The sequence below is a fragment of the Hippopotamus amphibius genome, chromosome 13 (genome assembly GCF_030028045.1).
Source record: "Hippopotamus amphibius kiboko isolate mHipAmp2 chromosome 13, mHipAmp2.hap2, whole genome shotgun sequence".
In the NCBI taxonomy this organism is placed as follows: Eukaryota; Metazoa; Chordata; class Mammalia; order Artiodactyla; family Hippopotamidae; genus Hippopotamus; species Hippopotamus amphibius.
In genome coordinates, this window is record NC_080198.1 from 48902998 (window position 1) to 48918331 (window position 15334).

At 41.8% G+C, this 15334-nt stretch overlaps 1 protein-coding gene across 18 annotated transcripts in view; it reads right to left on the reverse strand.

Annotated features, from left to right (window-relative positions):
- Nucleotides 1–15334, reverse strand: part of ARPP21 (cAMP regulated phosphoprotein 21) — a 153025-nt gene that overhangs the window by 59223 nt on the left and 78468 nt on the right. For 8 of the 18 annotated variants that reach the window (XM_057706333.1, XM_057706330.1, XM_057706328.1 and 5 more), the window contains 2 exons: nucleotides 13688–13920; nucleotides 6507–6740 (listed from right to left, as the gene is read on the reverse strand). In XM_057706333.1, the coding sequence (XP_057562316.1) occupies nucleotides 6507–6740; nucleotides 13688–13920 (467 nt within the window). The remainder of the gene's footprint in view (nucleotides 1–6506; nucleotides 6741–13687; nucleotides 13921–15334) is intronic. The other 10 variants (XM_057706334.1, XM_057706332.1, XM_057706329.1 and 7 more) reach the window with 3 other exon arrangements.

A 15334-nucleotide genomic window follows, 5' to 3' on the forward strand; every position in this document is an offset into this window, starting at 1 on the left:
AAGCAGTCTGCATCAAGCCCTGTGTTTTGCTGCCCTGCACCTCACAGCCACCAGCGAGATAACTTACACAGAGAGATTAGGGCTGCTGTCCATTTACACAGTTCTGGCGACAGTCAGTGACTCACTATTTACCAATATATTTGTTTTGCTTCCACTGGGCTAGTCACCAACTCAGAATCATTATCAGTTCCACAAATATGTATGCAACCAGAATATAGCACAGGCATTCTCTCGCTTCTCTAAATAGACATAAGCAGGAGGACACAGGGGAGGGGATGAGGTTCTGAAGGTGGTGCATAGTAAACCCAGCGCAGGATCAATCACCTTGTCATGGTGGAGAAGATATACATTATTTTGCCTTTTGAAATAATGGCATGGTTCCCTGTTCTTATTCCTACTACCTGAGGAGTATTTTATGGTTTACAAAATAGTATCCCTGGAACCGCATCAGGCCTCTGAGGAAGGTAGGTATCATCTCCCTATGTTTCAGAAGAGGACATGCAGGCCCACCAGGAAGGCTGCAGGAATAAGGAGCCGAAAGGAGGGCAGCAAATGAAAGAGAGGGGAAGAGGGGGAAAAGGAAGGGAAGAGGAGGAAGAGGGAGGTGAGGGAGAGAGATGGGTTTCCAATATGGCAGGCACAGCAACAGGCACCTTACATCCATGGTCTTCTCTTCCAAGAGCCCCACAGGTGTGCAATCTCATTCTGCTTTAGACACAAGACAATCAGTGCATGGAGGGCCCAAGCAACGTATTCAGAGATACACAAAGCAGGAGGTGAGACACCCAGGAAACGGCCCTGGTCCATTCACCTCCCATCACACCACACAACCTAAGTGAATTATCCAAGTGTGCTTAATGTGTACATGGGTACAACGAGGTACCATGACAAAAATCCAATCATAACTGAAAATTATTCATCAACACATGAGAAGTTAGGAGAGGCGGGGGCCATGTTTCAAGGAAGAATCACCCCCAGGATTGGTAGATAAAGAAGAATCAGAAAATGGGGGAAAAGATGGGCGAAGTGCTCACAGGTAAAGAGCAATGGACTTGATTTCAGCTCTATTAGGAACTGACATGAAAGCTTTAGCATTCCCCAAATTTTCAGCACCCCCCAAATATGTGTGTGTGTGCGCGCGCACGCGTGTACACAAGTAACCTTACATGCTGCATAGTCACGAACATACCTGCCAGAAAGTTCTAACAACAGTTTCATAACCAATCACACTCTGCTGTGATGTGGAAAAACAAATGTGCCAGAATTTTAGTCACAGAACCATGACTAAATTTAGAGCGTTTTTTTTTTAAATTTTCTTCATAAGCACTTGTTTTCCTATCACTGCTATGTAATTTTAACTACACTTTATCATTTTAAATTATCGTTCTTTTTTCCAAAGTAACTCTTCTGAATTTAAAATCTGCAACCAATTTTTTTCCTGCAAAACCCAGCAATTTGGGAAAGGATAAAAAAAAGCTCAATTTATAAAAATCTGTTAGCCCTTAGTTGTCTTCTCCTTCTTTGTATCTTTTTTTAAGCTCTTTATTGGAATACAATTGCTTTGTATCTTAATAGGGAAGAGGAAAATTTTAGGTATGTAACATTTACAAAAAGTTATTACAGCAACTTCATATGAAATCACTTCAAAGTCATCCTCACTCTACACACACACACACACACACACACACGGATGGAAAACAAAAGAAAAGGCTCTTTACTGTGTCCATGACTTTTGATTTACCCCAGTGAGAATCAAGGAAGTGTGAAAAACTGATCATATTTAGAATGAAAATACAACAGCAAAATATTCAGATGCCATTTTTGATAAATTTTAGGGCCTCTGTTTAACATATTATTATTGTGCTGTGAACCAGACAAAAGAAATATTTCTAAATAACTACATGTGAAAAGCACTAAGAATTCACTTGGGTAGAGAGAAGTGGCAGGTCCTTCTAGAAAGAGAAGGTAGTATAAAAGGTTGATTTTTATGCTTACCAAGGAATGGCGGAGAGAACTGAGGAAAATGAGAGAAGTCAGATGGATGCCAGGGATGAGACCAAAAACAATTTCTTAAGAGGGCCAGGATGAGTGACTATTGGCTTTCAAGTCAGGCTATGATGGCCTCTCCGTGTTCTACCTTGTTTACCAATCCAGATGCAATTACAACTGAATACAGGCAATTAGTTTGAATGACAGTGGCTGAAAATCAAAAGAGAAAGACTCACTGGCTCTAGGACTATTCTGTTTAGCAGAGGTTTTCATGTCAGAACTGCAGAAGCGTGGCCAGCAGGCCTTGGCATGGGTGTTGGCAGGTAAAGAGTGTAGTGACAGAGGTAGGCCAGTGCCGCGAGCTGAGCCAGGGCAGAGAAGAGGATTGAACGCAGCACGTCCGTTGCTCTCAAATATATGATTTTAGGTGAAAAACATCTCCACTATTCACATCATGTGTGTAATGCACAGCAGACATTATGTTACTGATATATAATAACTGAGCCCCTGCATAGTGACTAAAGCTCAGTTATCCATGCCAGGGATGCAAAACAAAAACGAGAAACTACGCAGGACCGCTCCTCACAGAGAGCTTATAAATGTGTGGGTAACAAGGAAATGAATCCAAGGGCAGTTCACACTAGAAGCGAAGTAATCATATGCTCTTGGTTTCCAATACCAAAGCATTGCTATCATGCACCTGGCAGAAGGGTATTATTTAAAAAGAAAGGCAGGGAATGATGGGAAAAATATTGTCCTCTCCTGGTCTTTAGAAGGTGGGTAGTCAAATCACAAGGGAGCAGGTGAGTACGGATAAGCCAAGGCTGATTCAGGTCTTGCAAAGATATGTTTCTAGACAGCACACAAAAACTTCATGGTGCATTTAATCAAAAGATGGAAGCAGTTTGGCTAAATCGATTCTAGAAGTCCATAGTGTTATGGAAACCCATCAGGAGCATTTGAAAGAGATCAGCCCTCAAAGGCGGCTCAAAGTCAAGTCCCTGCAGATGGCGTGTTCTTGCATCTCACACTCCTGAACTCCTGCCAGATGAAAGCAAAGCAAAATGGCAAAATGACACACACAGCACTAACGAGGACTTAAGGGATGCCAACACCTGTTGACATCTCTGGATAGTACTGAGTTGAAAGAAAATAGCCAAAGATGAGCTTTTGGCTAGAAATTTCCAAAAGGAGGCAGAGTGTCCAAGACAGCTGGGGGAAGATCAAGCTCAAGAGCCAAACCTGACCTTGCCTGGCAAGGATGAAGATGTGGTCCAGGGATAACTTTGAGAAAAAGCCTCTGACTCCCTCATCCAGATGCCTGCAAAGCAAAGAAACAACAGCCAATACAGGTCTGGAGTTAGAAATGGACCAAATCGGAGCTGAGTCTAAAGTTAGATGAAATAAAAAGTCCTGGTTGTATCTGGGGAACCACAAGAATGTATGTGGGTGGGGGGGTGGGTATCAGTTGCCAAACATTCAGTTCCTAGTAAGAGCCTGGTCAATCGTGCTGACAAAGGAAGTTTCATTTTTGTTTCATTTAGTAGACAAATGACTGGCAGGCACCTTAAGTATTTCAAATCATTGCTTGTCTTATTCCTGCTTAAGACAGATATTTTATCAATCATCATTGTATACGTGAAGCACATTCTCAAATACATGACACTGTATGAAAAACTGCTCTACTATCTACACTGGCATACATGATGAATAGCAGATATTGTTCAGAAAGAGGAAACTGTTGGGGACCTGTGTCTGAGCACAGTGCCTAAGGCTACTTTGTTATCCACTCTAGGGAGGCCAAAGATATAACCAAGTATGGCTCTTCCCCACAAGCTCATGAATGTGCTGGTAACAGGGAAATGGATCCAAGGGCAATTCACGTAAGAAGCAAAGCAGTCATGTGTTCTGGGTTGCTTATACCCAAGTACTCCTACCATACATATATTTGGCAGAGGGTGTTTAGGAAAGGTAAGAGGTGTGGATTCTAGAAAGGCACAGGAATGCCAGGGACAGATGAGTTCCAGCCCAGAGGAGGCAAATTTCCAGTTTTAGTAGTGATTATTAGAGATGAGATAGCCTGAGAGACAGACAGACACGCACACAACACCACAGATACACACATACACACATATATAGGATACATGATATTAGATGTATGCGTACATCCACACACACTCCTGTATATATATATATATACATATATGTATATATATATACACACACATATACACACACACACACTTTTTTTTCGTCACGCCGTGTGGCTTGCAGGATCGTAGGTCCCCGACTAGGGACTGAACCTGGAGCCACGGCAGTGAGAGCCTGAAGTCCTAGCTGTTGGACCGCCAGGGAACTCTCGCGCATATTTTTAATTGACACATTCTGGGAGAAAAGAAACATCACAATTCATCTTACATCCCACCACTCAATCACAGACTGGAATCGTACATCCTCCTCTTGGTCTAGGGATAGTTTCACGTCCAGCATTCGTCAGATCAGAGACGTGTGTAGGGAGACTGTTTAGCAGATCCTTTTCTTTAGTTAGGATCCTTTGGCAAAGGAGAAATTTTAGTAACAGCTCCAACTACTCATTCCAATGCATAAAAATTGGGACTTGGTACTGGAAAGCACTTTCCTTTTCTATAAACAAGATTATAGATGATAATATACACATCCACATGCACAACCACACTACCATTACAAATCATATTCCCTCATTGTACCCTAAAAAATACTCTGTTGAGCTTTTTTGAAACACTCCGCAATTCTGGTTAAAACACACCACTCAAAACTATGCTTAGTGGCTACTCTTGTCTACAAACCTTCCATCTCAATTAAAAGTGAAAGGATTTAAGCCGAGAGTCAGATCATACCTTGATCTATGCCCAGAGTAATGAATATGATTCTGGTTTTCTTTCCATCTCCTTTATATGTACACAATGATCCAGATAAAATAAAAGCAATTTAATATTCTCCTTAGAAGTATCTAATCTGAACGCTTTCAAATGGTTTTCAATAAAATGATCATGCCTTCTTTCCCGCAAGCGTATGGCATTTTCAAAATGTCTCAATCAAACACCGTGCCTTGAAAATGCGCCATATGTTTTCGTGAAAATGTGGCAGTTACTCAAGTAACTATTTTACTATCATGCTCACACTTCTGTGAATTCCCTAATTACTAGTAGCACCAGACATGTGAGAAGATCGAGCCAGATCACTTTTATGAGAGTCTCATCCAGTGCTGCATTTTTAAGTTTAGCTCAGCAAGGAAATACTCTGGAATAATCTAAACCAAACCTCAGATATATTTTGAGAAAACTCAATTGTGTTTCAACCTCTGTCGAAGGTTTCTAGAGAAGCGATGTGTGGATGTCAAGCCTCCTAACCCAGGTTTTCCAGCCCTGGCACTACTGACATATTGGGCTGGATAATCTGGTGTCCGGGGCTCTCCTGTGCATTGTAAGATGTTTAGTAGCATCTCTGGTCTCTGCCTTCTTAGATGCCAGTAGTAGCCCCCTCCTCCCTAGGTCATGATAATCAAAATATCTGCAGATATTGCCAAATGGCCTCGGAGGTGTGGGAAAACTGCCTCTGGTTGAGACGTTTCCCCCAGGGAGCAGGTGTTAATCAGCCTATCTGAATCCTCTGAAATCAGGGTGGACGTTAACTGACCACTAGAGAAATAAAAAAAGTAACAAACGTAAGATGGACACACAAACCTCAAGGATATACTGTACAACACGGGGAATATAGCTGATATTTTATAATAACTACACATGGAGTATAACCTTTACAAATTGTGAATCACCATATTGCACACCTGTAACGCTCATAATATGGTACAACCATACTTCAATTTAAAAAAACTTCTAAAAAATGGCCATTCATCATGAAAGAAATAATAGTCATGAAGTCACCAATTTTCCAAACCCCACCACAACCAGTCTAATCCTAAAATCCCTAAAATACAGAAGAACTTTCCCTCTGTATTCTCTTGCTAGCACCGTCTCCTTATTGCCCAGTGGGAGTTGCATGGAGTTCTAAGGTGGGAAGTCAATTTCTGTAGTGAAGAATCAGATAGGTGCTCCAATCGAGATCTCAAGTTCCTGAAATACCTTGGATGCAAAAATACTTTTGACATAACAACAAGCTAACCATGGATTTAGTCTGAGAAACATTGATTTTCAATTAGTACATCCCAGTTCATCACTCCACAGTTTCTTATCTGAGCTCCTGGGAACACATGAGAGACACTGTGCTCAAGAAAGAGAGGACAGAGAGAAGAGTAGATATTTCTGGGAAGTTTCTGAATTTCGAATTATATACCAATATCGATATCGATACAGAGATATAGATTCCAGTCCTCTATAGGTCTGCTCTTCCTAAATCAAGACCCTACACAACAGTTCACGCACCAGGAGTTTTCAGAACACTTGCTAGCAAATTTATAAGCTCACACACAACCACAAACCTCTGATATTGTGTCTCAGCCAAAGCAGAGGTAATGAACGAACCTGTATGTGGATTAAGAAGGATGCTTCCCGGCGGGATGCCTGTGGCAGCTTCAAGCGGGAGGAGGATGTAGCTGGTGCTGCTGGGCGCGACCTGGCCTCCCATCCCGTTCTCCGGGTAGGTGACACAGCCAGGAGAAGTGGCGGCCAAGCCAGAGACCACCGGTGTGCTCTGGAGAGGCGGGTGGGTGCGTGGCAGCGACCCTGAGGAGCCGGCACTGCTGGAGGACTCAGAACCTACCAGAGAGACATCAATCAACAAGTCACTCTACAGGGAGGAGAGGAGAGAGACCACTGCTTCCTGTAAATAATCCATCACTAAAGAATCTGAGGTGAGCGCTGCAGGATGAGGTTAACTAATGCCTCTCCCACATTTTATTGAAATAGTTGCTGCACGTTTTTCAGATGTGTCAAATTCCTAGGGAAAGAGAGATTAAGAATGAGCCCTCTCCTTCTGGCTTCTCAGGTGCCACTAGGGGGATGAATTGGTGAATGGTATTGTAAAGCTGGGAACTCAGTGCCTGAAAACTCAGGTCTCCCTGAGTAATTAATGATGTGGAAAAGTGTCACTGAGCTGCAGTTATGACAATGAAATGACTGGGATGGAGGTTAAAGAGACTCAGTTTAAGGAGGAGTCTGTGGTCACGCAGATGGTTCTAAAGCACTGGTTCTCCAACATCCGTAAAGCTGCGTTTTGCAGGGTCATGGTCAGAAATGATCTTTTCCCTCAAATGTGAGTAGAAGAACCGGCTCATTCCTATTAGAAATGCTTAAGAGCTGCACCGGACCTCCCATTCTCACAGAAGTCTTATTAGTATGACCAAGAGGTGAAGCAAGGAGGGCTTAGCTGTCACAGTAATGATTGAGCATCCTTCCTGTGACACAGAAGAGTAGAATTATAGGGAGATTTGTGGACCGTGGATTTCTCAACTATGTAAGTAACTGGGTCAGCGTGCAGAAGGCCCCAAGGTGGAATCCAGCCCTACTCATCTCCCTTTCCCTCCAATGTGGACAAGAAAAGCTACATCCCATGTCCATTAGGCACCAGCCACCCTTCACCACAACCAGAGCCAAGCAGCTCCAGCATCCCTTACTGTGGCTGTTCTGGGCCCTGAATATTAACCAGAGCCTCAGAGAGAAAATGCACTGAGCAAAATGTGTGTATGTATGAAGTCCAACTAACAGACGGATTGAGTGACATCACAGGTTGCAAGAACAGAGTATAAGAAACTTTAAAAACCACTAGCCCATGCTATTGATTTATGTCATGAAAACGCATTATTCTGTCTCATTCCAGGTAAACAAATATAAGGAATAGTTAAGATTGTTTTGAAGGTTCCAAAATCTGCCCTTTAAACGGAAGACCTTTTTATTTCATTTTTATTTTAAAAAACGTATTTTATATTGGCGTATAGTTGAGTAACAATGTTGTGTCAGTTTCAGGTGTACAGCAAGTGATTCAGTTATACATATACTAAATCCGCTCTTTTTCAAGTTCTTAAATAAGTGAGAGGGATACAACAGGTGATTGCAGAGAAGAGGGGCCACGGAGAGTGTGGTAATTTTTGGGAAGAAGGACAGTGATACTCACCGGGCATTTAGTATGTGTGGGCACCTGGATAAACACTCTAATTACAAGGACTATGACTGCCTAGATAGATAGGGAAATGGAGGCGTAGAGAAGGCAGCTAACTCAAGCTGACTCATACAGGTAGACAATGACAGAGCTGGGATGTGATCTAGGCAGACTGATCTAGATTTGACCATGACCCAACACTGACTGCCACCCGTGTTCTCAGGTGGGGATCGTCTCTGGTTTTTCCACGACCTGATTATTCAGAACGATAAAGTTTCAGATTAATCCAGGGGGCTCCGTCTAACTAACGCTGGTGGGGTTCTGAATAATGTATGGGCAGAAAAATAAAGGATCTAAGAGGAAATGTGGAAATGTTAAGAGTAGTTTTGAGACCACATGGGTGACGCATCTGAACCTGAAGTCATGGGAACAATGAGGAGACAAGGTAAAGATAATGGAAAATGATTTGATCTCACAGGTTAAAAGAAGAAGGAAAAGTAAATTTGGCTTAAACTCTCCACACTTGCAAAGATGGAGGCAGTCAGACGTCCTTGGAGGGATGGCTCAGCAACCACCACGCAGCCTGGCTGGTGTAATTACCAGTTCTGACCAGCTCCTAAACATCGATCACCTAGAATCAGGTAAAGCAGTGTTTGACACATAGCCAGCCGTACTAAAATTCTTGATCAAAAATGGCTGCTACCAATAGTGATAAAAGGCACAGAATTAGAAGTGTTCACAGATATTTTTAAAATAATTAACATTTGAGAACTTTACCACTTTGGGTACTGAGAGTGGTTTGTGTTTCCTTCTTTTAGGGACTTAGTGATAGCATCGGCAAATATTTAAACAGCACGTTTATGGGATAAACAGGGTGCTAATTGCTCTATGTGAATCATCTCACCTACTCGTCCCAGCAACCTCATTTTGCAGATGAGAACTGATCCTCAGAGATGTTAAGTAAATTTCCCAAGTGCACGTAGTGCGTGGAGGAGTCTGAGTTCAAACCCAGGCAACACAACTTCAGGAACCAAGCTCAGAGCCTGCAGGGCATGTGTTTACCCTAGAGTCACTCCAGCAAGAACCAGGTGGGACCAGGGCCCTGACCAGGCCTGTGACACGTTCTAGGAGATGCTACACAGAAATTCAATGCTACTCAGGATGGATGCTCAGCAACTGAATCTGGACCCTGAGGGGCAGCTGGTGGGAGCTGTAGACGGAAGACACTAGGGTGGCTGGGTGAAACCTTCAGGTGAAGCCTCAAGAGGGAGGAAGGAAAAGGAAAGGGGAAAGATGGGAAGAGACTGGAAAAGAGATCATAAGGCAAAGCAAAATGGAAATCTGGGAAAGGGATGAGGCAGAAAGGGAAGGGCGGGGCAGATGCCCTTGGAGGAAGGAATGAGCATTCACTCCCCAGGGAGGGAGCATCCTGAATTTTGGTTCCAGTTCCGCCAGAACTAGCTGGATTCCCTTCAGAAGATGACTTCTTCTTAGACCTCAGTGTCTTCCTTTGTAAAATATAAGCCACCAGACTGAACGATGAGGAGAGATGAGGATGATGCCCTTGAAGTTTCCCTCAGCTTAATTATACTTTAGATAGGTTTCTTCCTGATTATAGGCCCTTTAAACACCTCCCTTTTCTTAGAGCATCTCTGCTCCTTTAAGATGCAAATCTTCTTCCAGCCTCTTACCAGTTTTACAGCCTGGAAGGTCTTTCTTAAGGACCTGGAAGCCATCCCTTTGAAGTGAAATCCTCAAGAAAAATGGTGCCTTTCTCTGCAAGTCTCAGCACCGATTAGCAAACACAAGTGGTCTAATCAAACTGACCAATCACCTATGTAAGGCCCTCCAGCACCTTCCTCTAGCTCAATTACAGACTCTCCTGCCTTTGTTTCAACAGGGTTGAGTTTAGTTTCTCTCCCCTACTGCAATAGTCTTGACCTCTATTGGATTAGTTATGGGTAAAGTCTTCCTTGCCTCTTTAACTCATCAGATGCAATTTTTCTTTTATAGGAACCCTAAACCATGAGTATTTTTCCCCCTGAATTCAGGAAAATGTTTCCAGATCCAGGTGTCAGCGTTCAGCAAAATAACCTAAAGCTTCTAAAATTATGAGGGAACAACAATATCCAGGATGCATTAGTGTAGTGACAAAATAAACACAGAGAAGAGGAAGTGATGGAAAGATGAGGTGTCTTGCATTGGCTCCAGAGATATCCCAGGGCATAGACCAGGAAGGTAACAACAACAAGGATACACTTGCCTCCAGAAAACCAGAAGTCAGGCAATGTAAAATGGTGGAAACAAAACAGAAGGCTACCTAACTTCTCCAAAGCAGTTGTTTCTCAAGCTTAGTTTGTAGACAAACCATCTGTGAACAGATGCTTCCTGTGATTCTGATGCAGATAAAGTCCAGAAGTCTTGCTCTGGACATCAAGAGGGAAGGATGGTGGTAAAACAACAAGGTGTGGCCAGTGTGGAAAGAAACAGATGTCACACACTTACTTCTTAACTGCATGTTCATAGCAGCACTATTTACAATAGCCAAGGTATGGAAGCAACCTAAATGTCCATCGACACATCAATGGATAAAGAAGAGGTGGTACACATATACAATGGAATATGACTCAGCCATAAAAAAGAACAAAACAATGCCATTGCAGCTACACGGATGGACCTAGAGATGATCACACTAAGGGAAGTAAATCACAAAGGGAAAGACAAATATCATATGATATCACTTATGTGTGGAATCTAAAAAGATGATACGAATGAACGTATTTACGAAACAGAAACAGACTCACAGACTTTGAAAACAAACTTATGGTTCCCAAAGAAGGAAGGGTGGAGAGGGATAAAGCAGGATGTTGGGATTAACAGATACACACTAATATATATAAAATAGATAATCAACAAGGACCTACTGTATTGCACAGGGAACTCTACTCAACACTCTATAATAACCTATATGGGAAAAAAATCTGAAAAAAGAATGGATATATGTATAACTGAATCACCCTGCTTTACACCTGAAACTAACACAACATTGTAAATCAGCTATACCCCAATACAAAATAAAAATTAAACAAAAAAACGCAACCCACCAACCAACGAACCAAACAAAAACCAACCTGGTGTGGCCAGTGTGGAAAGAAATAGATGTCACACACTTACTTCTCAACCCCTTCACCACTACCAAGAACCAGCTGGGGCTGCAGTGCAAGAGCCATTCCAGTCCTCTTCCCAATGAGGATGTGATGGAATCAGCTGTCTCCACCTGCCTGTGCTGGACCCCTGATAGGTGACCGCTGCTGTGTTCAGTGTATGGGGTACAGTAAGGGAAATACGGCCCAGATCTCAAGAGGATGTGCTTATACATTTTGACTTCAGTAACATGCTTTTCCCAAAATGTAGGAAAACGTGTTTCCCACCTGGAAAGAGTCTCATTATTATCTATTTGAAGCTAGAACCTATGTAATTAGAGGAGGAGAAGAATAACTTAAATGTCACAACTTTGTTTCTAAAAGGTCAAAAAAAGTTTGCCATTCCACTATGAACAATAAAGTAGAAAATCAGAAACTTGTGCAGTTCTGAAGCTCCATGACAGCAAAATTGACAGCTTTGCTTCATAAAACCATCTTGGGAGACTGTAAGTTTGTTTCGACATCCTATCTTGATCCCCTTTAATTTTTTTTTCTTGCCATTCCTGCACCTTGACAGGCTTTCAAATGGAGACACTCAGATGAAAAGAAAAAAAATGTCTGAAGCACTTACAATTCCTAATCATTCTTCAAAGAACATGGCATTTTAGCATTCTTGAAGTGTTTTAAATGTTTCCAAAGAGCTTTGCTTTGGAGATGATTGGTGGTTGGTGTGTGGAGAAGGACGATTAATTTCAAAATCTTAAGAGCTCTCTGGGTGTGCTGGAATTTTTAAGTGCACTATTTAAGGTACTTGGTTTCTGCGTTCAAAGGAAATTTAAAACTATTTAACCTTTCTTCGTTTACAAGAGCTCAAGTGCACCACAGTGGATTTTCTTGACTTCAGTTGCTGCAATAGTGGGCTGTAAGAGCAATTAATTAGGGGAAGACATCAAGAATTCACCAACTGGTGAATAAAAATGACGGGAGGCAGGGCGAACCCATCTGAATCTTTCCAAGAAGTAGGATATATATATATCCACTACACACAGTGGTTGAGAATAAACGCTATTAATTTTCTGCCTTTGTAGGAAAACACAAGATAATTTCTTAGGAAGCACTTGTCAACCACATAATTATGTTAAACCATTAGCATGATGAGCCGAGATTTCACAAAGAGTCTCCCCGAGCGTTAGGGAGAAGTTTGGCTGGGAGAGTGTTCACAGTGGAGGACAGCCCGTGTTTAACCTCTGCTTGGTGCTGTCCTCCCACTCACTGCACACCCAGGCTATGAACGCACCCGCCGTGTATCCTGACACCCAGGCACATCACTGGACCACAACTCTCAAAACCACCCTAGCTGGGAGTCAGGGCCTCTGAACTTCCAAGGCAAAACCAAAAGCAAATGAAAACAATTCTACACTAACATTGCAAACTTAAGTTCAAGGAGGGCTACTGAATGGTCATCCGTCAACTTCCTGGGATTTTCTCAAGTATTTTGATTGTGATCATTTGAAGATAATTTGAAAATGATGGTGAGGGGCTCTTCAGGGGTCCCTCATGAGTCCCTCACATATGAATCCCATGGTGTTGCTGCTTCCATCAGTGTAAAGTTGTTTGAAGTTAACGGTTCTCTAAGATTTCTTGTCATTGTGCATCTCCCAAAGACTGTCTATACAAACTTGAACTACCTATATCAAAAGATCACTATTCACTTACAAGAAAAAAACAGGGGAAAAGAAGATGCATGCACCTAGCTACTCGGAAACTCGAAAATTTCTGAGGCTCTCTTTCCTTATCTGCAACATAGAGATGAAAACATTCAATAAAAATAAAAAAAATAAGCCAGAATTAGTGTTTATTGAAGGCTTATAACTTGCTAGGCCGGATTCTAATTGCTTCGTGTATATTAATTCTCAGCCTTTGCAATAACCTTGCCATACAGATACTATTATTAGTTCTGTTTCTCAGATGAGCAAACTAATAGGTTCAATAACTTGCCCTGAATCACACTAAGAGTATACCAAAGTAAGAACTGAAACAATATTATAATTACCTGACAATGTGGTCCTAAGGAATAAATCATAATATTAAATTTTTAAAAACAGCTAACCTTGGTTAAATAGTTGCCTTGTGCAGGTGCCTTGGTAACTGATTTTATATAAATGATCAAATTTAAACTTACAATAATAGTCTACTGAGGGGACTTACAGTAACATTCTATTACTACCCACATTTTATAGACAAGGAAACTGAAGATTAGAGAGGTTAATAATTGGACCAGGGCACACGGCTCGCAAGAGGCAGTATTGTTATTTCAACTGCGCCTTCTGACTTTTTAGCTATCCCAGTGACTAATATCATTCACATCACCATCTGTAGCTCAGGGAAGTCAGAGAGAGCGCTGACTGCACAGCTTGGGTGGAACCAGAAAACTACCACGTGACATAAACCCATTCAGTACTAACTACCTGCTTTGGATAGCTTCCCAGTACTCTTGTTACTAGATGTGCTGTCACCCCTGGTCAGCACCGTGATGCCCCCAAAACTCGCCGTCTTGGTCATGGCAGGCTTGAGATTGCGGTTGGAGCTGTCAGAATCTGTGCTGCTCCAGGCCCTTTGATGGTCGGACCACTTCAGTTCATTCTCTGAGCTGCTCTGCCGACTTCCGGATGTTCTCCCCGAGCTGTCTCTGTTGCCCCTGGAGCGTGGCCAGCAGAAAGATGCATGGGACAGCGTTAGATTCCGCGAGCAGAACGGACACAGAGCGGGACCTTTCTTGTAAGAATCGTCTACACAAGACCCTTCTTGTCAGCCCTTTCCATGACACCTGTCGCCTCACAAACAATGCACAGACACCTTGTTGATGTACAGACAGGCAACGCATCACACGGAACACTCATGCTACAAACAGAAAAACCAAACCTAGAAGTGTCACGTGATCCCTCTGCCGGTGAAGGAGAAACAAGACAAATAGGATATAAATATAACTGGTAACTTCTCTTGTGGAAAGGAGAGAGGGGGGTAAATTCCCCTTCCCAAATCAACAAAGAATCAATATTTGAAAGCAATTATGATGCTGAATGATCCTAAAAGCAACTCCTACCAAAGAAAAGTTTTGTCTTTCCCTTTAGCATCAAGTAATTGGACCATGGAAAGATACACACAGTTCCAAAGAAGCCAATTACTAATTTAGTTTCTAACTGTATGAGATATATATATATACACACACACACACATATATATATATATATATATATATGAATATATATGAATTCATTAAGGCTTTGGCAGACAGCACACAAATCACAGGAATTCCTCTTTTAACCTATGGTGAGAATTTTGCCCAGTGAGTTTAACCTTCACGGGCAGAGGAAAGAGCCTCTAATCCTTTTCACATAGAAAAACTCATGATAATAACAACAGTGCAAACACTACACTGACACGAAACTTTCCAAGGATATCAATGGAAATAACAAAATAGCTCCATAGGTGAAATGACACATCTGTTCAAAATTCAAATAGAAAAAGATTGAACTTATTGGAAGAGATCCAATAGCCAAAAGTAATTTTTCAAGGCTCCAGAGTATTTCTAAGCAATGTGCCAAACTGCATGTATTTTATAAAGAGTTGATGAAATTTGCATTTTCATTGGTTTCCGATTGCTTAAAGAGTAACTTGGTTACTATTTTCAAAGGTGTTTCTACAGTTGGAAATAATGGATCATCAAAGTATTTTAAGATTTTCCTGGATTATAAATAAGGGGACAAAAACCACGGGCAATAGATATAACCCCTAATTTCACATCACTGTGCAATGTGACATAAATCTTGATCCAAACCTCACAGATGTGAACAGTAGTTTTATTAATGTTCTTCTAAAGATGATCACGGGCTATTGAGATGCTAGAAGTATACATACCTGATAAAACACTCACCCACCAAATTGTACACAACTGTATACAGAGAATTTTAGGTTTTGCTTCAACGTTACTTACTAAACTTTTTCTTTCATTTCATGAAAACTTAAGAAGGTCAGTGGATCCAGGAGATAATAAAAATGAAATCACTAGTCTGTGCTAAAGACTGTACAGTGAGGGGAGGAAATGCAACAGA